Source organism: Serinus canaria, chromosome 4 (genome assembly GCF_022539315.1).
Source record: "Serinus canaria isolate serCan28SL12 chromosome 4, serCan2020, whole genome shotgun sequence".
Taxonomy (NCBI): domain Eukaryota; kingdom Metazoa; phylum Chordata; class Aves; order Passeriformes; family Fringillidae; genus Serinus; species Serinus canaria.
Genome location: NC_066317.1, coordinates 33,480,304 through 33,502,823, shown reverse-complemented (window position 1 = coordinate 33,502,823; position 22,520 = coordinate 33,480,304). Strand labels below are relative to the sequence as shown.

At 35.2% G+C, this 22,520-nt stretch overlaps 1 protein-coding gene across 1 annotated transcript in view; it reads left to right on the top strand.

Annotated features, from left to right (window-relative positions):
• SPOCK3 (SPARC (osteonectin), cwcv and kazal like domains proteoglycan 3) overlaps window positions 1–19,385 on the top strand; it is a 158,032-nt gene extending 138,647 nt beyond the window's left edge. Inside the window, exons 8-11 of the mRNA XM_030239559.2 lie at window positions 8,053–8,274; window positions 14,750–14,812; window positions 15,981–16,118; window positions 17,130–19,385. Coding sequence (XP_030095419.1) covers window positions 8,053–8,274; window positions 14,750–14,812; window positions 15,981–16,118; window positions 17,130–17,299 — 593 coding nt within the window. The 3' untranslated portion in view covers window positions 17,300–19,385. The remainder of the gene's footprint in view (window positions 1–8,052; window positions 8,275–14,749; window positions 14,813–15,980; window positions 16,119–17,129) is intronic.
• Window positions 19,386–22,520: the final 3,135 nt, after the last annotated feature.

Below are 22,520 nucleotides of genomic sequence, written 5' to 3'. Positions count from 1 at the left end.
TTTTCTTTTCAAAAAAAGAGGTAAGAGGTATTCAGCAAATGCCTACATTGTTTCACACATGAACAATAACTGTTCAGTGGGTCATGTTTCAGTACTGTGGTCAGTTACTCAAATTGGATATAGCTAATTGTGAAAAAAATACTGGGTTTAGATATTAGACATCCTATTTGTGCAGTTAAATCTAAACTGGGTTTAGATATTAAACATGCTATTTGTGCAGTATTGACTCATTTTTATAAATAGCCAATATTTACATGTAATAATTTTTAATAATTTGATGGGCTCCTGCAGAGAGTCAGTCCATCTGTAGACAGGAAGCAATTGAATGAGTGTATGTTCACAGTAAGTTTTTTTTAATTTGTAGATTTGGGGATGTACAATTTTTTTTAAAACTGGTGTTACTAGTGCTGTGTGTTCTTCCTGTTGTGTGAATTTCTGTACTTCAAAATTTCTCATTTAATACCGCAAAATTCCTACTGCATTTTATGAGAAATGAACTTGTCTGTTGTTCAGAAGAAAATATTGTGTCACTATGTCCCTGTAAACATATAAAACCCATGAAGTATGATAACCATTTAACATGCTAATGTCCTTTCTAATACCATTTAAAAATTCTTAAAACTGTTCTTGCCAAGCAAAGTTCTCAAGTAATGTCCCTCAGTGTCTGTTTCCATAGGTCCAAGGCATCAGGCCTGTTGGTATCTATAAGTATATCATGATGGGCATCCAGCCACACTGATATTTTAGTATACCAGGGCTGTCCAGTCCCTGTTTCAGCTGTAGCTGAAAGCTACAGCTACAAATAAAACTTGCAAAGAACTTCTTATGTATAATGGCTTTACACTTAGCACATGAGACTTGGTGGTCTGTGCAGAATAACAGCTGCAACAGAAAGGCACCTGAATGCAACTTCCCCTTTCAGAGTCCAATCTAACAGATCCCTGGAGTTGTTCATTATCCTTGGGAGTTAAAAATCTGTTTTGTGACCATTCTCCCCCAGGCTTTCCTGTATTCTTTTCATTAAGTTCCTTCCTCACTGAAAAACCATTCTACATTCAAAGAAGGAGTTTGTGGCAGCCTCTCTGGTTGTCTCTTTGTATTTAGGTTTTTTTCATATTTCAGTCACTCTGGTGGCATTGAGGATAGGATATTTTAAAAGACTTGAGCACAGTCCCTCTGACCAAGGCAGGTGTGGTGAAAGTTTATAGTGCCTCACAGGTGCTTTTTGGAGTTGCTCTAGTTATGAAATTATCCACTTTGTTCCCCACAATCATTAATATACCTTAACAGACTAAACAATAGTGTTCTGCTAGAGCCATCAATATCTGTTACAAAGTTAAAAATGGCAGGTGCCTACATTGCTGAGTTTTTACAAGAGTGAGGTGATCTTGTCTCACTGACACTTTTTTCCAAAGCAGAATGTAGCTGAGAGTAGGAAATTAAAAAAAAATAACAGGGTATTATTTCCAAAATCTCTTTTGGGTTCAGATGTGGTCAAATGTAATACATCTGAAAGTATCAATAATATAGATGCTATAGATGCTACATATACACTTAAATCTTTTCCTCAGGCCATCTATGGTCTAAATAGATGACACAAAGGGGAAAAGCATATTTGACCCCCATACTACAATAATACCCCCATTATTTTTCACTTGTGGATCAGAATTTGCAGAGTTAAAAAATCAAGTGACATTTTATATAACTGTTTAAAGTTTATTAGAATATTCTTTTTATTTCTATATTAATTTTGTGTGCTAAAACACAAAATTAATGCACCATATTCAAAGCACAAACAATACCATAGTCCCACAGATATTTCTGCTAACAGGCAGTCTATTTCTGAAGAATACTTGGGCACCTTGTCATTTAGAAGATGAAAGACCAGAGGCCAAAGTTAATAAATAGAGAATCTTCTTATGGTTTGGAAATAATATCATGATTTTAAGTCTAATACACTAATAATTTTGAAAATAACCTAAAAAATCAAGAAGTCTGAAAGAAAGTTATTTTTAATGGCTTTTCTGGAATCAGTATAAGAAGATATTATTACACTTAAATTAACAAATCTCTATACAAAGTTTTGGGAGGAAAAGGGTAATTTTGTATAGAAAAGTAAATAAAATAAGCAACTTCAGATTTTTGCTTGAAAGTTTTAATTTCATTCTAAATTCCTTATTGAGGAAGAGACAAGCTGATACTGTGCAGTGATAAATTATTTTTCCCTGATCTTCACTGCCGAAGCAAATCTGAAAACCCTGAGGTACAATCAGAACTCATGAGAACAACAGGGTTTTCCTTACTCTTAGAGTAAGGAAAGAATTCCCAGAATTGTGGTTTTAAACAGTAATTTGGTGTCTCCAAAACACTGATGGCTTGAGAATTTGTCTAATTCCTGAGATTATTTCAGAAAATGTTCCATAAAGCTGAACTCCAAAATTAAACAGGCTGACAACCTGAACCATAGTTCTAGCTTGCTAGAAAGGAAAGGCTCTTCAATAAATTTCTGCATGTGTCAGGTTAGCTCATGCAAAGGCATCCTCAATGCAAGAGTCTGGAAGAAGAAATCCAGCCTAGAATTAATTCTGAACAGGAATTTTAATGACTCCATCTCTACTTAAAACTAAGTCTCTAAATGAACCACATCAATGTTACTGACTGAAATTGGTTTTGACTCAATCTTTTGTACACAATTATCTTTATACACAATGAAACATGTGGGTCTTTATTATTTTATTTTATTTTCAGTTATCTGCTTTCCTCTAGCAGTCACTCCTGTTAATAAAATGGTGAGTCTGGTATCTCAAATAACAAATTTCATCTGATCCATCAATCTTTTAGGAAACTGATAGTTTCTAGGAAAAGGATTCATTTTGCTTGCCCCCCACACTTCCCCCACCACCACCTCCATATAAATTCTTTAAAATGATTACTGGAAGAGACTTCAGAATGCAAACTTTCACAGGGACATTGTAGTTATACTTTATTTCTTTCTCTTGTACCTTTTGTTGTGACATGAGAGTCAGTGTTCCTAGGTTTATCAAAATACCTTTGGTACCTTCCCCATGTTCCCCAGGGCTGGGAGTTGGCCTTTGGTGATTCTTATGGGTTCCTGCCAACTCAGGATATTCTGGGATTCTGGATCCTGCCCTAACCTGCTTGTGTCTGTGTAACCACAGTGAGCAGGAATGTTTTGCAGCCTGAGACAGGGGACAGACAGTGTCATGCCTGAATCTCTCTCCTGGCTCTTCTGGAGCCAGATGAGGCTCACCAAGATCACCACTTTTGTGATCAAGTACAAAAGCATTCACCTCTGTTTAGTCCTCTTTATTTTAGTCTTTCCTGCTCTGCTCTGTCCTGATTGCATTAGGAAGGGAAACCTTATCCCAGGTTGTGCACAGTAGGTCTCAGCTGTGAGATGCTGTTCACTGAAGGTTTTCTACTTAACCACAATATTACAAAAATCCATCACATAAGAAAACCTTGCTATGCAGCTTGAACACTGAACAGGTAAAATGGATGGTCTAGATGTCAGCCAGGAGTCTGGCAAAGAGTGCATGTGTGTTTATTCACGTGTGATTTGCCAGAGACATTTATTGCTTCAGACAGCACACTTGTATTGGGAAAAATTGTGCATTTCTTGGCATATTAGATAAGCAATTTCTATATAATGCAATATGTGAGCCCTGTGAGTGTATGCTGTTCTGATTTCCACGTGGTCTCAGAAGCTGTCTTCCTCAATGTACACGTTACTTATGTGCTCAATAAGGAGGCAAAGGACAGTTTTGCCTTGGAAAGCAGATAGGAGTTGAAATCCTCCCCAGAGAAATAACCAGAAAGAGGAGCATTTCTGTTAGATCCTTTTGAGTAAATGTTTTGAGTGCCCAGTATGTAAGCCATGGAGGATGGTTATATTTCTTAATAATTTTTCCCTTGGAATTGTTTTGACCAGGAAAAGAGTATGAGCTGGTACTTCGTATTTTTTAGAGAGTGTTCAGAAATAGCTGCATAAAAGTTCACTTCATTAAGGTATATAGAAATAAATTTTGAGTAAGTGGTTAAAATGAAAGAGAAAAACATCTTTCATAATTTAGTCATCTGAGCAGAAGTTTTTGCACTTCTAGGCATAATTTCCTGATACTTAATCATCAAGAATAAATTACTAGAATTCAATTATACTAATTATTCCTTAGTTTCTGCTTAAAGCTTTGTGTTACAACTGTGAAAAATGTGTAAAACCATCATTCTAGTTGGCATTCCAAGTGATAATATATGTAGCATGTGATTTGGGCAATAATGTCCTAGGTCTAGGTCACTGGGTGATTTATTGATTCTTAGTTCTGTATCAGCTGATGCCTTCACGTGTCAAGCCATGTTAGCAGATATTCAGCTCTAGATATGAAATTCAGGGCTGTTCTGACTCTTTTTACCCAAGTATATCACCTTCAAGATGTATTATTTCAATATTATAATAGAGGAAGCAAGTCATTGCTGAGAGAAAGTACTCCTGATAATTTTAAGTTTGGACAGCTCAGTAAAAGTTCTTTTAAAATGAGCCAAGACTTTTACCACAATAATCTTGAAAAGAGTTGGTAATGTGTGTACAGACCTGAAGTGATGATCTTTATGTGATGTTGTACCTCTGGAAGAGGTGGAGTGCTCCCTTTTATATCAAACAAAGCTGCTTCTATCTCTATCTACACCTGACTGGTTTACCTCTGAAATACTTGAGCCATTTTTGTTTATATTATTTGTTTGAGCAAAACTAATGTTTTACCTAGATTTCAGACATTTCTCTATTGCAAGGACTGATGGTTGTGAAAGACTTGGCTTGATGAAACAAGACCAATGAAAACTAAGAAGAAATGTGATTTTTCTCTATTTACAACACTAAAAGTGTATATACTAGACAAGAGGAAGAACAAAAAACTAGTAATAAGAAATATACCTGGACTGTAAATGAGAATACAAACTACTTCAGAGTTGAACTCTAAAAAAAGAAACTAAATAACTTTCAAGATAAAACATAATCAGTTTTAGAAATTATTAAATCATACAGTTATTTAGTAGAAAGTTAGATCCCATGATCCACAGTACTTTTTTTCTCCAGTATCTGATGCTATTTAGCAGATAGGTTATGAGAGTTTTAATAAATGTAAGCTTTTCTTATATAAAATGTTATTGTTTGAAGTAGGTTTATTAATTCTGGTGTACCAAAATAATATATTTCTATCTTCTAGGGAGAGTATGTCATAAATATCAGACTTCATTCTCTATATTTAAATAATCAGCTCTGGTTGTGTTGAACTTTGACAGGATATATTGAAAATATTAGAACATAATAACACTTCTGGTGCTATCCTGTTGGTATCAGTGATCTGTAATAAAATTATCTGCCTTTTAATTATATTGCTGACTCCAATGCCATTTTTTTAATTTCAAGCTTTGTCCTTAATTATCCAACATGTAATAGAGAAGATGCTGGTGGGACATTAGTTTTTGAAAAGTCTAAAAGCTATATAGAAAGAAGTGAGAAAAAAATTGAGGAATGGAAGCAGAGGATGAGCTCCAGTCACAGGCTAATGATAGTTAAGGAAATCAAGAATAATATAAGGAAAAAATCTTATGCAGTTCTACAATATTGTTCCAACCTTAATTTTGTGGTGCATACAGATCTTTGGAAGGTTTCTGCTTTTTCTTAGCATAGTTTATTAAAAACATAAAGCTGCCTTCTATTAGCCTAAAATACAAATATTTTACAATGTGATCTTTGCCAGCTTGATCCACAAATGGTAATTTAAAAATATTTTGTCAGCTGGAAAGTGATGCCTCTTTCAATAAACTTAAGCTGGAATCTCCACACGCAGAGGTATTGTCTTTAATTACTTTGACCCACAAATTCTATCCTTTATGCACCTTTAAAGTGGCTTTTATCTTAAATTCCCTTCTAGTTGGCATCTTACTAATTAAAATCATAGTTGCTCTATTTCTGCCCCATCTGTTAGAGTTGGGTGAGCTGGCCAGAGTGCTAAATCCAGAAAAAATTTGTGAGTACAAGAATAATTTCTCCTTTCATGCAGGTACACAAAAGGCAGGATAGGTAGAAGTATGTTTCATGTTGACCTCTTTTGGTAACCAAGGTCATGAGGAGGATCTCTAGCTAAAAGCAGAATTAAGAGAGAAAGTGTTAAGAGGCTTTCAGGAGCAGAACCTTACAGGTAAATAATGTTACACTGAACATTAATTCTTAGAAAAAAATGTTTGAAGAGGGAGGAGTCTTCCAGATTTTTTTCTAATCAGAGACACCTTTTGAATAATTCTGATACTTTTTACAGATGAGGTTGCATAAGACATTTACTCTATATCCTTATTCATTCAGTTGGGTCCTGTATCTCACTGCTGTTCGTAATCCACAGAAAATAAGCTTTGTCCTGATGTTTTATCAGGGGCTGAAGAGGAAGGGAAAGAGATCTTTGGCTGAATGCTTGGGTATGGTTTTAAATTGTGTCAAATACAAAAAACTTCATAAAGTTCAAAACTTCATAGGAAAGGGCTTTCTTAAATTTTTTGCTTTTTTTTGTCTTCTTTCTATCAAACAAAAATCATAATTAATGCAACAGATCATCAGGGAACTGGAAAAAGTGAGATCACTCTGATGAAAAATCATAGTTAATTTAGAATTTCTGGGGAAAGGGATTTTATGTGTTTGTCTGACTTGCACAGGGAGTTTTGATGCTATCATCTTTCTTTTCTTTTCTGAAATGGTCATTCTCCCACAGAATAGACATTTCCATATATAGATATGTATCTAAAAGGACATCTAATGACTTCAAAATGCAATTACTGGATTAAACCTGTTTAGCAGTATAGAAGGACTTTTCTGATTTCTTTACTGTTTTCAGAACAGCAACAAAGGCAGGCAGGCTTGATTTTCAACTGCAGCAGCAATTGGGAATTCCTGTGGGGTCTCATGTCAACTTTTCTACAGCCATATCTACCAATCTAACTTTTTAGTGCTCTGTTTTAGCTTAAAAGTTTTGAGAAGAATGATGTTTAGTAGCACTGCATCTTGCTCTGTATTAGGGTGTGTACTCAGCTGCCTGGCCCCATTGGCCTGTGGCATGACCCACAGCAGATGAAGCAGGAAAAGAGTGTGTTTGCATCATCTGCAGCTCACAGCTTGCACACAGGCAAGAGGCCTGGTGGTTTCTGCATTTCCCTTTCATGTCCATAGGCAAGTCTGCATGTACTTTAAAATTCATACAGGAAACATAAATGGGAGGTGTGAGGTCTGGCTATGGGAGTAATTAACTCAGCCTGTTCCATATGGCCACTTTTCCCAGCAGTGTTTTAGGAAGGTGCAGGCTGTATAAGTAAGTGTGATGCTAGCAGCTGGCTGCTCTTAGCAATCACCTTTTACATGGCCTCCTCCAAGATAGAAGGTACACCATGTAAAGATAGAATACAATTTTCAAAATACAGTTGCTGAGACTATCATGTTCCTTTTTCATATATTTAAATGTATGTTATCAGAACAAAAAAAAAAAAAAAAAACCAACAACAAAAAAAAAAAAAAAAACACCCAAGCAGGGACTACTACAAGTTACCTGAAATTTATTCTCTTCTTAGTTCTGTAAACTTTGCAAACCACTTAATTTTCATTCTCCTGATTTGCAATATCACTTAAATTCCTTATCAGTATTTTTTTCCAGGAAATCATTATCTGTCATTTATTACTGTACGTAATGTGTGTGCTATATATATATAATATTTGATATGAAAACTTATATTTCTAAATGTTTTGAGGCTGACTGTAGGATTGATTTTTTTTTTTAGCAGATTAATTTTTTTAGCAGATTAATAGTGGCTTTAAAAGTGAATCTGAAAAATAATTTCTATGTGCATTTCAAGACCCTATACTGTTTATTTATGGTGTCTGTGTACAACCAGAGCTCTTTCCATGATGCAGCATTCCTTTGTGGTGGCTGGGATCAGCAGCTGCTCCAGCTTTCCCCCTGCATAATTTTTGATTATTTTTGTTCTGTCTCTTAGGATTTGATACCAGCATTTTGCCAATTTGCAAAGACTCCCTGGGCTGGATGTTTAACAGGCTTGATACGAACTATGACCTGTTGTTGGACCAGTCAGAGCTTGGAAGCATTTACCTTGACAAGAACGAGCCGTGCACCAGGGCATTCTTCAATTCTTGTGACACATACAAGGACAGTTTGATATCTAACAATGAGTGGTGCTACTGCTTCCAAAGACAGCAAGGTAAAAGATGAGATCAACCTGCATATCTATATGTCTGACCTCTTTGTTGGGCTTTATCTTTTTTTTTTACATATTAAGAAGATTACAGTGAATTACAAGCTCTTAAATGCTGTGCAATGAATTTGTGTTAAGGTTTGTGACATATGTTGAATACCTAAAATGAAGTAAGAAAACCCAAACAAAAAGCCAAATGACTCAAGCTAAATAGAAAGACTTGCTAGAAATTCAAGGATTCTACATAAAGTGCAACACTGCCAATAATTTCTTTACAGCTGTATTGTTCCTCATGCCAAAATTTAGTTTGTACGTGGAGGGAAAGAGATGAAAATAAAGAACAATTTACTGCAATTATTTCTTTCCCAGTCTGCTTTGCCTACATTATAAAATAAACTTTTTTATTGCTAATTTAGGGTTTCTTAATGTTCAGTGAGCCTAATAAAATAGCTGAATGAACATTATGGATAAAGTTATTTCCAGTCATTTAGACCTAAAACCATTTGGTTTTTATTTCCTAATTGAATCTCTTGATAATGTCCTGATGTGATTTTGGTTAGACAGATAAACACAACCTATAGGCATTATTTTCCTGGGGAATGTGTAACAACTTTAGACATAGATGAAGCATCATATGAATTACATATTCAAGCTAGCTGTAATGTATCAAGGAATTCACTCATTGAATATTGTCTGCAATTGGTCAGAATAACCCCTGCATTTTCCTTACTAACATGAGGGAGTTTTTCTAAAGGATAAACAGCAGCTAGGGTTCAAATTTCTACTGCTGACAGAGGAGATAAAACTGATTTGTTGGAAGTTTGCTAAGCTAATTCAGCCTTTTTGAAAGTTTTAGTATCGGTTTTTAATTTTCACTTGTACCCTTAAAACTCTCATGATAAATTCTCATTAGCATTCAACATTTATGTTTTCATTCTGATTTCTGTGGAAATAAAGGTTTTTATCATGCTACATCTGCCAGTTGTACATCTAAGTAAAAATAAAGCTGTACTTCTGTAGATAAACACTAAATAGCAGATATCTTTTCTTTGGTAACTTTCTTATTAAAAGATTAACATTTAAACTTTCAAAACACCTTGTTTGTTTTATAGTAGAACAATAACTTTTGTGTGATTTTTTTTTATAAGCATGTATGTACTGCTACCAACACTAGCAAATTAACAATAACCCATCCCAGAAGTAATGTAGGTCTTAAATAACATAACATTTGGTTCATTTGTCTATAAAATAAAAATAAAAAATAAATAAATCCACCACAATAACTTCCTCTTAATATATAAGTACCCTTAGTCTTTGGAGGGCAGGATAATTCTTTCCTATTGCCAGAAAATTACATGCGGCCAACTATGGTCCAAGTGCTTTCCACCAATTTCATATAATGACATAACCAAAGCATTAAGAAAACCATTCCACAGATCAGTTTCAAGTAGTTTTGCAATTTCTTATGTAATACATTTTGTGTGTAATATTTCTTAGTGTGCTGTTAGAACCTGAGGATGGCATTGTAAAAACTGATTAAACACTGCAGAATTTTATTAATGGTACCCCAACAGATCCATCTTGCAACGACACTGATTCTTCACATGGCACAACTCAACATTATCAAGCTTTTCTTCTCCTTTTTACCAATTTCCTCACTGTCTTGCTAATGGTGTTGAGATAAGGGGCTGATTTCAAACAGATTAGGTAGTCTTCAATACCACCATGTGTTTGAGTATATAGTAAAAAAGATGTCTGCTAAACATTGTATATGAAGTGAAATCTGAGTTTCAGCAATGTTTGCACATTAAACATGCACTCATGCTTCAAAATTAACAATGTCATAAAAATCTGTGTTCTCAGTTTTTTGGTGTAAGGAGAAAAAAAATCTCATAGTCTTCTTTTGTCATGTCTCATTATTAGCTGTTGCACAACTGTCTGAGCCCTACTTCCCTAGTGTATTAGTGACCCATTGAATTCTCTAATTGGCATTGTTATGCTGAACCATGGAATATGTTCATGTCTGGTTATGTTTTCCTTGATGGGATGATCTAAATAGGGCCTTTAGCTAAGCCTTTGCTATTAATAGCAAGGAGATGGAAAAGCTGAGAAATTCAGCAGCTTCTTTCTGATGTTTATTAAAATAAGTTGATATTAGCAGAATGCTTCAAGCCATGTAGAGCAGTTCTCTGTATTCATTGAGCTTAGTGCTTTCTGGGCAGATCAGTGGTTTTACAGTACTCTTCTTGATTAATGTTGTTCTAAAGGGAATACAAAATTTAATCAACCATGTGTATCATACTGGGATAGCAATTTCATTGTGCTTTTTAAAAGTACATAGTGTTAGCTTGAATCATTACCTGAGAAACCCTCGTGGTCTTGATCTTAGTTTTACCATGCAAGACTGTCAGCATTAGACAAGTACTTGAAGCTCTTCTTCATTCTTTCTTTCTGCTTGATTACACTACAGTAGACCTATTACTGAACATTGCTAACAACTTCTAGTCAATCTAGGCAACTTTTTTATGAATCCTGAGGTCAGATCTTTCTTGTGGAGAAGATGATCTTCCTCTAGTAGTTGTCTCACCTTGACTAATGGCTAAAAGGTCCAGTCCAGTGATGCTTATTGCATTTTTTCTTGCCCTTACTCTGATTTAAATGTAGTTTAGTATTTCTGAGGTGTATCCAAGGCATTTAAATGCATTTCTGCAATACATCAAAATCTGCACTGTGCCAGTGCACTTTGCAAGTCTTTCTTGTATGCTTTGGTCACTATGGCTCTCTAGTTTCAACAATCCATGCAAGTGTTTCAGCACCCATCTTCAGAACTTGCTTCCTCAGTTGTTCAATGCTAAGATGACACTTCAGTGCTTACTTCAATGCTGAAATGCTGAGGCCTTTGCAATCTTGGCCTTTTTATAGGCTGAATGTTTTTCTGCCAATAATTCATTTATTACTGCAGCCTTGTTTTGTGGCATCCCTGATTTGGCGTAGGAGAGTAGCCAATTTTGCTGAGAGTTTTAATGCTTAGCAGCAAGTATTTCTTTACTATGGGCATCTTCATGGATCTATTCGTCCAGCACTTCTCTAGATGTGGTTTCTTAGAGGCTCTTCTGTCTGTCATATCTGGAAGATATCTTCATCACTTTCAAAACTGTCCCTCTTATAGAAGAATGATGATTATCATGATTTGCATTTGCCAGTCTTAAGATTGCAAGGACTTCAAATATATTTATAGATAGTTACAAATGAAGATGTAACATGCTTTTATCAAGATAAATGATGATCATAAATGAGATCCCCTGCAGACTTCTTGAACTGTAGTATTGATGTTTCAGATCCCTGAAATACAAACCTTGGATGTCCAACAATTATAATGCTTGATGCCAAGTACAGGCAAGATGTCACTGCAGCCTTATCTGCAGTAGACCATAAGCCAGAACTTAGGGCCTCTGCCAAATATTATCTACTTGATTGGTGAAAAATCACTGTTTTGTTCTTGAGTAAGGAGAGCCTCTGAAAGTTGGAGGCTCACTGGGTGAGTAATAGCTCTTTGAAACCTATCTGTTAAAAATAATTGTCAAACCTATGAGTTTGACTCCAGTTGATCTGTTAATGTGCTATTTTGGTAAATCAAAGCTTAATTGTTCTAGCCTTGAAGCACTTCTTGACATGACTGGATATTGGTGTCTCAAGGGCTGGCGTTAGTAGTGTTGGATACTCTGGTGTGCAGCAGTGCTCTGGGCACTGACAGACTGAATGGCTGGTGTTGTGTGGTTCATGATTCACTCCTAGCCATGCACTGGTATTATCAGAAGGACAGTTCCTGCCCCATCTGTGAAAGTAGATTAAGGATGAAGAGGATTAGATACCTTATTTGTATTCAGATTTTCAGACTGTCAGATTCACATTCGCTATTTCAAGAGAAACTACAACCCTGATTTTTGTAAATAATTTTTTTTCCTCCTTAAAAAATCTCTTTGGCTCAAGGAGTTGTCCAGTGATTGCTTTTTTTTTTTTAAATAATTTCAGAAATCTTACAAAAAGCTTTACAAACTAGGAGCTAACCTGCAAATAAGGAGGGGGGCATTATGATTTGGGAAGAGAGGAAAAAGAATGTTCTGTGAGCCAAAAGGGATTGGCTGAACTTCTAGCCTGCCATTCTCTTTGACAGTTTTAAGCACCAGAGTGATTTAGTATTGTTAAGACTTTTTGCTGCTTTTGCCCTAAGAAGCAAAGCTTAAGCTTGAATCTTGAAGACTTCTGAGAAGAGTGTTTTGGGTAAGTAACTCCCTTGTGTTGCCTTGTTACCACTTGGTTAATGGCATTCCTTTATGCCACCAAAGATTTATAGCTATAAAGGAAGATTTTTTTTTCTTTAGGCATCATCCATAATTTTTACATTTCCACATGTTAGTGTTCATGTGTGCATATCTATGTTTCTAATTTAGGATTGTTTTTCAAGGAAAAAAATGCTTGTGTTCTTCCTATTTAAATAGGAAGTTCTTCTTCATTGGCATATTTCCCATCTCTTTTGTAGGAGAGGAGAGAACAGAATAGAAACATTCTGTGACATTCCCCAACCATTAACCTAACCCTGTCAAATCCACCCCATTCTTAGATCCTTATAACCCCTAATATTTGTATGATAAATTACTGTCATGTATTAGATTAGTGGTAGTAGAAAATACCTTTAGTTTAAGAAATAATCGGTCCTTGGAATGTTGTATCATTAAGAGTTTAAATCATCAAATATTGGCAAAGACAGAAACCTTAGTTTTGAAAGGTGCTGAAATAGTGAGCATGATCATCCTCGAAGTACTTCCTACAGTGCAAAAAGTAAAACGTCATGTAGCCTCAAAAGGTAGTCAAAGACTGAATTATTAAAATCCAACACCCACCCAGTCATGTCAAATCACAGTGATTTTTCAAGAGCACACAGAGAAATTGGTTTGTTGTCTGGAAGGACAACTCCTAAAATTTCTTCTGGCATTAAGACTTCTGTTGACAGTGTTTTGAAAGTGGAACCTACCCTTAAGGCCTTCACTCTAAAAAGAATCATTATAGATTTAGTGTGAAAAGCCAGGCCCACCAAAGTTGAGGAAACATTTATGGCCCACCAAAGTTGAGGAAACATTTATGAGCTTCTTTAAATGCATAGGTAAATGTTATCTAAAATGTACAACCAAGAGAAATGAACAGCCTGCTGCTAGTAAGGGATTACTATTGTATACTACTTCTTACTTACACTCTTAGATAATAGCAAAGGTATGTTGGAATAACTAGGCTGTGTCAGCCAAGAGGCTCTGTGTTCACCTGAACTGTATTTTTGATCCCCACTTCATCTAGGCCTTTGTCACCAGAGTGCCCTGCGTGGTGACTGAGTTCTGGTCCTATGTGTGCTCTGCATCAATGAGCTGGGCCAGTCTTACTCATCTTTAAGCCAGCTTAGAGCACCTTTTTCTATTTGCATGGAGAAAAAGGGATCCTTGAGTTAAGTACATGGCAAAGATGTATTGTAAAATATCAGAGTCTGCTAAAATGGAAAATGCATTTAAATATTCATGGAATGTAAGATTTTGTCTAGGAATGATGCAAGCTAAAGACACCTGTGAGTAAACTCAGTAATTCTATTGCTGGTTCAGAATGAGAAATGCCCTGGTGCTAATAATGTTCTAATATGGTATGCAGTGCCAATGTTCAGAGATTAATTAGTGCTTTGCTGTCTTTGATTCTTTCACTTACTAAACAGTGATGTAAACACATTCACATCTTATTTTCTTCCCATTCGTGGCACATACTGCGGCTCTCTTTTATGGACAGTAAAAAATCAAATTATGCAGAAGTAGAATAAGCTGTAGCTGAATAATGGCAAACTGAATTTTAATACGTATCCTGCTTCTTAGAGCCATCTAAAGTTTGGCCTCCATTTTTAAGTTAGTTTGCTGTACATGGGGCTTTGGGACCCTATGGGATCCAGTCTTAAATTGTTGCCAATCAATCACTGAATCTTGCAGACTTCAGTGAAGAAAAAGATCTTATTTTTTTAGTGTAGTATGTGAAATACAAAATTGGAACATGAATTCTGAAAAGGACAAAAGGGAGGAAATTAAAAGATCTGTCCTGTTTTTAACTAATACATGAGGCAAGCTTCACAGTTGCATAGATTTTTATAGACCAGTAAAGTAGGATGTGACAGAGTTACTATTTTGGTCTAGCATTCCTTGATCCTCCAGGCTAGTGACTAGATGCTCACTTGGAGATGAGGTAACTCTGAGTGGTGTTCTGCACAAATCCATGGTGGTGTGCAGATTCATAATTCTGAAGCTGTGGCAAGGTAATTATTTTATTTCAGCTGTGTGTGTTTCATAAGATCAGTAGTTAGAGTGACCTTACAGCATAGCAAACTGTGAAAACGTAGTCATGTCCTTTCTGTCCCAGATACTGTGTAACCTGTTTAACATTTTTTATGTCCTTTTAGACCCACCTTGCCAGACAGAACTCAGTAACATTCAGAAGCAGCAAGGAGGAAAGAAGCTCCTAGGTGAGCCATAGATCATTCTTTTGAAGGTTTTATTACTTACATAAATAACACTAGTTAAACAGCAACACAAAATCAATATTAATCCAATGAAGATAGACCACAGTAAATCTCAGCAGCAAAATTTATGAAATTTTTGAAAGCTATTAAACTTGGTTTTATTACGTTACCTACCAAAAGCTCTTACTTCTGTTTTATTACCCTGATAGAAGGTACATTTTTACAGTACAGAGGGGACAGCATAAGGTACTCCTGAAGTGGTATTTCTGCTTATCCTTTAACAGTAATATTCTGTAAGTAATTGAAATCTTTGTTGTGAATCAGTTTATACTGCAACAATATTTCTGAAGTGTAAAAGTCTTCATTTACCACTAGCCACTGTGTGAAAGCTGCGTAAAATAAAAGGCCTGGCCCGAAACAGTCAAAACTATATTTCTCATAAGGATGGTTTCTAACAAGAACTATACACTTCAAATGCTTTCATATGAATATTTTGTTCATTGTGGTCTCCACTTGGTCCCAGTGATAAACAGTGGATTATTCAGCTGTAGGCAAGTCACTGCCTCACAAAATAAGCCCCTCTTGTACACATCAATGCAAATTTAGTGTTAATTTTTTACAGTTTTTTCTGTGGTGTTCTGCTACATTTGTCTTCACCGGTGGAATAATTAAATATTAGTGTGTGGTGGTTTGAAAAATACTTATTAAACACTAATAACTCCTTGTAGTAGACAGCTTGTTAGTCAGGAAGTCTGGCCCTTACTGTTCAGACTTGTTTGTGCTCCACAGTGGATAGAACTTCCCAGTCAGGAGCGGGTCCTACATTTGAGCCTTTTCACCAGAATACAGTGAAAATCTGGACTGAGATATTCGGGGAGTAAGAAAATGTGTCACTGGATCAACAAAAGATTTAAAGGAAGATCACTCACTTTATGTCTTGAAATCAGTCCAAGACTGATATGTGATATTTTCCCTCCCACATTTGATCTGTTCAGTCCCTTTGAGTCAGCTGAATTTAGTACTGCAAAAGCAGTCAGTGTAGAGTCTGAAATGATGAAACAGGAAAAGGCAGTTGTTTTCTGCTATAATTGTGACATTGGCTGAGGCATGGACTTTAATATACTTATTCAACATATCTATCTATTTCTATCTGTATCTATCTGTTTCTCAGGGCAGTACATCCCCTTCTGTGATGAGGATGGGTATTACAAGCCAAGTCAGTGCCATGGCAGCCTAGGGCAGTGCTGGTGTGTGGACAGATATGGCAATGAGGTGTCAGGATCCAGAACAAATGGCGCAGCGGAATGTGGTGAGTTAAGAACCTTCTGTCATGTTTGGTTTAGAGATGCTATTCCCTTTGATTGCCAGCCAGGTTAAATTTCTTCAGTAAGAAGTGTGGGACCCAACTACATGGAATTTGATATAAAACCCAAAAAAATATAATTTGTTGCTGTTATTGCATTATTTTTTTGGAACTCCTGTCACTGTGTCAGCTATTAATAGACCCCTTATAAGTGCTTGGCATAGTGTGTATAAACCCAGGAAAAATTAATTTTCTAGAGCAGCATTTGATAAGTCCCATAATGTATTATGAAATTCCTTTGGGTAATCAGCATGAAAGTGAATTCGATTTGACATTTTTTTCAGTTTATATTTGAGGGAATTGCCAAAAGTTTTTAGCACACTAAATCTTCCCTTATTTTTCCCTTCCCTACAGCATTGTGCAGCTTCTTCCAAGAATTCCCATATCACCTTTATTTGATGTCCCAGATATAAAAGATGAAAAAAAAAAGTATTTTTCCTCTTTATTTTAAAAAAAGTCATTTATGGCTCCTTTTCACTTCTTCTCCAACAAAAGAACATAGCCTGAAGCAGAGAGTAAATTGTACACAGTATTTGAGGTACAAGCTCAGGCCTATTGTCCAGCTGATCCAGGATCATTTCTAGATAAATGGACAGTTTGGTGTAGTTCAAGATGATATGTAAGAAGTGAACAATAGTCAGGGTATATTATCAGTAGTCCTTATTGCTATCTGTAAGTTGGACTTAAATTTTTTTAATTGTTCCTAGCACTCATTATAGTTCTACAAATCCATAACATTTGTCTCCTTTTGTTAACACTGAGAAAATAATTCAATATTGAGGTGGATTTTATATAACAAAACAATCTTCATATTATTTATATTTTATTTTTATGTAACACTCTGTAGTTGTCCTGAAAGTAAATATTCTGCTGTGCCTTTTGTATGATTATGTAAAATGTACTATAAATATATAGTGTATCTTGTGAGTCTTTTCTATAACTATCATACCTTTTTAGCTATCGATTTAGAGACTTCAGGTGATTTTGCCTCTGGTGATTTCCATGAATGGACAGATGATGAAGATGATGAAGATGAAATAATGAACGATGAAGATGAAATTGAAGATGATGATGAAGATGAAGGGGATGATGATGATGATGACGATGATCATGATGGATATATTTAATAATATTAGGAGGTCCCTATGTTGTACCTTTCTAAATTTCACAAGATGATATTTCATAAAACCCCTTTGCTCTCCAAGATCAAAAGGGTTCTAACAAATATGTATATTTTGTATGATTGTTTCAAACATTGCAGCTGGAGTCATAGACTTTTTTTTGTTTAAATAAGAATAATTATATCATGTGCTTTTGAGTTTTTAAATTCCGTTGCGCTGAAGAAAACACATTGGAATTCTAGCCCGAAGAAAAAAAAGTTATGTGCGACTGAAAATATATATATGTGCAAAACACACTAGAAAGCCAACCAGTCTCTTCAAAATTCTGCTGAAAAAATATTTTCCCTTACTTGGAACTGTGCATGTCCTCTTCAAAATGCATACTGTGACTTTCCTGCAGTTCCGTAGGTGTTTTAAGCCCTGCGACTGCCCATTTAATGAATCAGAAATGTATTGCAGTAGAAAAATATTGGTGCACAAGTAGCATCTCAACCAGCCTTTAATTAACCAAAGGTATGGAGAACAATCAGGAGGGAAAATTGTAGCAAAGTCCTCCTTTGCATTTGCAGTTATGTTTTTTATTAGGAAATGGCTAGATTATTGAAAGGATTTTTCAAAAGCAGTAGCATGGACAAGCACCAGTTCTGTAATTCTAAAATTTTCTTGTCCTTCCTTTTTTTGGTTTCATGTCAAGGTGATATAAGCTTTATCATTATTTACTTAATCATTGCTTCATCCTTTGTGGTTTCTCTGTATTTCTCTCTAATCAGACTAGTGTAAAATATTTACATTGGGAAAAAGATTTGCTTAAAGTTTATTACCTTTATACCTTACTGTATTTCAGAGTATTGTCACTTGCCCCAAGGTAGTTTTTCATAAATGTATAATGATGCTTTTTATTTTCTTATTTCAGGAAATAGTTTTGCTCTTTATCTTAATCCATGTTGTTTTCTGTTACTAGTGCAGAAACTTATAGAACGTATTGTAAAGGTGCCTTGCAAAATAGAACTAGAGAGGTTTTAGCATGCATACCAGTATAGGATGTTAGGCAATAGCTAAGCACACCCAATTACCAAATTAATACCAGTATAGGTACTGCTGCTGGAATGAAAAAAATGGATTATTTTAATTTTTTTTAATTATTATTATGTAATTACCATGTGGTCTAGATTATACTTATTGTGTAGAGTAGCACTTAAGATTTGACTGTAGAGAAAATTACTTTAATCACTGTATTTATGTTAGCATGTTAATTATTGTGTAGACATTTTGGGACTCCACCATCTTCATTCATATCCTATCTGTTTCCTTCTGCCCACAATAAAATTGACATGACCTGTATAATGTATTACTGCAGGTTGTATAATTTAAAAATGAGTCACTGATTTCCCGTCATTAATAAAAGGAAAATCAGATTCTTATTTGAATTAATTTCTACATGGTAAATACTAAATCTAATGTTTATCTTATGTAATATTGAAAAGTATAATGCATTTTCTTTTTTACTGTTTCTGTATAGTTTGCAAAATAAAAACTCTTGTAACCAACCTTTGGCCAGTATAGCCCATCATTTTGACTTTTTACATAGTCTGAAATTTAGAATCAGGAAGAATTCATGTTTCAGATGCATTTTGCCTATTAAAATATGTATTTATTTGAATAAAGCCATTAATGTTTTCTTTTCATTAAAAATATTTGAAAAGGGCAAAACACGTAGGGAGCTTCTGATTTTCTGTAATTTCCCTGATTTTTCTATAGCTTTGTTATGTACTTTTGTGACATTGTCTTCATTTCATAGTAAAGAAAGAGAGAGACTTCTTCTCAAGCTTGGTCATAATTTGTGGGGCATAGCTGTGTTATTTTCTTAAATAAAGACAGTTAAGAATTTACCATTCTGATAGTGGGATTTTGTCAATGAACAGTTTCTTATGATTGAAATTCACTGATATATAAACTGATTTTAAATAAAGAAGCTAAAGAAAAAGTGTTTTCATTATTGGCTGATGCCGTAAGTACTGTTGTGGGGAATTTTTTTTGCATGTGACAAATGGTTATTAGATGACAAACTGAAAATGCATTTCATTAAAACTTGTGATACTGGACTTAAAGAGAATTCATAATGTGTTTTGTCTTAAGGGATTACAGTATGAAGACCTTTCTGAAAACGACTGTCATGCAGAAGAGCCTGAAAGAAGTTTATATTCTTTCCTCCCTGAAGATTCCCCACTGAATTGAAAGAGGCGTAGTATAGATTCATTTTAGTCCCTGAGTACTAAAGCTACTTACCATAAATTCAGAAGTAAGTCAAGATAGTTAAATTCACTAAAGAATTATTCCGCACTAAAGACAGTGTGGAATAATTTTGCGTTATTTTCTTGGTCCAAAACTAAAACAGCAACAACAAAAAATTCAATTGTTACATATTCCTGATGAAAAGCCAGAGAAGAGGCTGATACAGAATAAATCTTCCCTTGAAAACAACCTTTTGTTTTGCAAAAGGCAAAGATAGGCAACTGTCTATGGATTAATATGGTGGTGTTGGTTACCTTTCCTGATACCAGAGGAACTGGAAACTCCTTCACTGTGTGCTTCTTTCCTGCATTACAGAAATGCAGGACATCAGGAGCAGCTAGAATAAATAAAGGCAAAGGCTGATAATGTAAATGTACTGAATATCTAAACCATTCAGAAGCTTTTTCCTGCTTTCCTTAAAATGCAAGAATTTGCACAGATGTCTGTACTCATGACTGCAGTCATGCAGAAAGCAGTCGGGGGCCCTTGACTATTTTTACAATGTTGCTGTCATTTGTTGTTTTTTCTTGATCTTACGGTTCTACACATGTATTTACAGATAGGCAAAGATTGTGGTGTACATTTGGATATTTTTCAGGCAGAGTGATTAATCCTTATGCTCTTCTGAGAATGTGTGGAATTATAAATCTCAGTTTCTTTGAAAAGTAAGGAATATGATGCTCAATGAGATAAAATATTATTTAGTCCTTGAGAGAAGTATTTTTGGTCAAGGCACAGATGTGCTTAGTTTAGAAGGAAATGAATTAGTGTCATTAGTTTGCTTATATGAAAATTTGATTATTGCAGAAGACTGAGGAAGATGGATCATAATGATAGTAGTAGAAAATTTTTGCCTGTTTTGTGCACATGAACAAGAACTGGATTTCCCTTATTCTAAGTTAAAAATTCCTCTGCCCGGGTGGAATAATAAAAGTTTATCAGGATGTGGATTAGCTTTATGCTTCATAGGAAATTTAAAAGTATTTTTATTTACAGATTCTTCATGAAAGCAGTGAACATATTTCTAATTACTAAAAGCTATTGAAAATTGGATTTAAATAAAGCGGTGGCAGCACAAATTTATTTGAAATACTGTAATTCTTTTTACTGTTTTTTCAGCTAATTTAAATATATTGGTCGCAAATCATTCACAATTTCATTTCAGCAAGTGCAGTGGACAATAAAGTAACAAACTGTCAGCATGTTCCTGTGTGAAGAAAGACTGGTATTACATAAAGAAGAATCCAAAGAATTGGAAGAATCTCTAGGTTAACCAGGTTCCACTGGGTGAGTAATTAAAACCAAGTTTTGAAAAACTCAGCCACCTCCTGAAGGTAAATACAATGCTGGATATGCTGAATTAAACCTCTTGTCACAATTGGATTTTTGTTATCACACTGTCTCTCTACTTGCTGTGTAGGAGGGGTACAGTTTTCTAATTTGTTAATTCTTCCAGTCAAAAGGCAGTGGAAATTACTCTGAAGTGAAGGAACCAGAGCAAGAATGGGAAGCAGAGTTGCCTAGACTAAAAGATGAGACCTCCACTTGAATTTTTCATTGTGTTTCAGATGCTAATTGAATCAAATCCTGAAAAAGAGACTTCTGCACAGTATGTGTCTACTTGAAGGTGAGTTTTACAAGTGAAATACATGTGCCTATTTTAAAAAAGAATTTCCATGCCATAGTGTAAGTTATACTGCAGGACGTTTTACATTTTTTCACCAGCTTTCCATACAACTCCATAGAAAAATTTGATCCAGACTGCAGACAGGGACATGCACAAAGCTGGTGCTCATGCCTGTAACCATTTTTACCAAGGTGGTGGAAATTTATCAGTTAAAATCAAGATGGTCACCTGTTCACCCTCTCTGCCCTCAACATTCACAGCTCTTTTGTAAACTTCTGGAGAATCCACCAGTCTGCTGAATTTTAAAAAAGAGGAAAAAAGAAGATTATTACACATCCTTCCAACTCAGGTCATTATTCTGCTCAACAGGGAAGTGTAGTTCAGAAAGAGCTGGCTGTACCCCATGCAAGATGCTGAGGAGAGGTCCTGTCTAGAGGTCCTGTCATTGATATCAATTACCCATTTTTGGGAAGACTCTCCAATTCCTTTCCCTTTTCATAGTTTATTTACCTCACAGACTTAACATACTGACATGTTTCTGTGAGATTGTCTGCTGGTCTTTGGTCTCTGTGAAGAAGAGGAGATTGGATCTCTTCTGGTGGAAATGGGATCCTTCTGATTGATTGCATGTGCCTGAGGGGGCTGGAGGGCCACAAGAAGATTTTTCGAGTCTGGGGTTTAAAAAGAAAGTATGGGCTATTAAAATATGTTGGTTTTGTTTAAAAGCTAGCATAGATTACTCAGCTTTTCACTTGTTTTAAAAAACACCTGGCAATAGCAATGGATAGGAAGAATCCGGTTTTGCAGTCACAATGGCATGATTCATTTGCCTTATTTCTTAAGAATAATGCAGTTCTTTGAAAGTACACTGCAAGGCACATTTGATTGCAATATGCAAAATGTCTTCAGAACTTGTTCAGTTTTATTATACTTCTGTAGTAAATTTTTTTAATGTGCAGTAATTCCATTGTGCTGCATTAGTGTTAAGGAACTGAAACATGCTTTAATCCAAAACCTTTTTGGGTGAAGTTTCTATTTGTTTTTTTAGGGTAAGCATTCATTATTGAAGTAAACAAAACTTAAGAGATGGTTTTACAGGTTGCACCAGTAAAATCCAAATCAATTCACCCAAAGTAAAAAATTACTGTAAAAAGCATGCTCAGGCATGGGAGTTTTTTTGTAGGAGACATACATTTTAGTGTTGAGTATGAAATGGTAGAAAGTGGCTTAAGAATTCTTCTTGCTGTAACATCTGTGGCAGCTACCTGAACAAAACAATTGTGCCTATAGGAAGTTTATGTATTTATT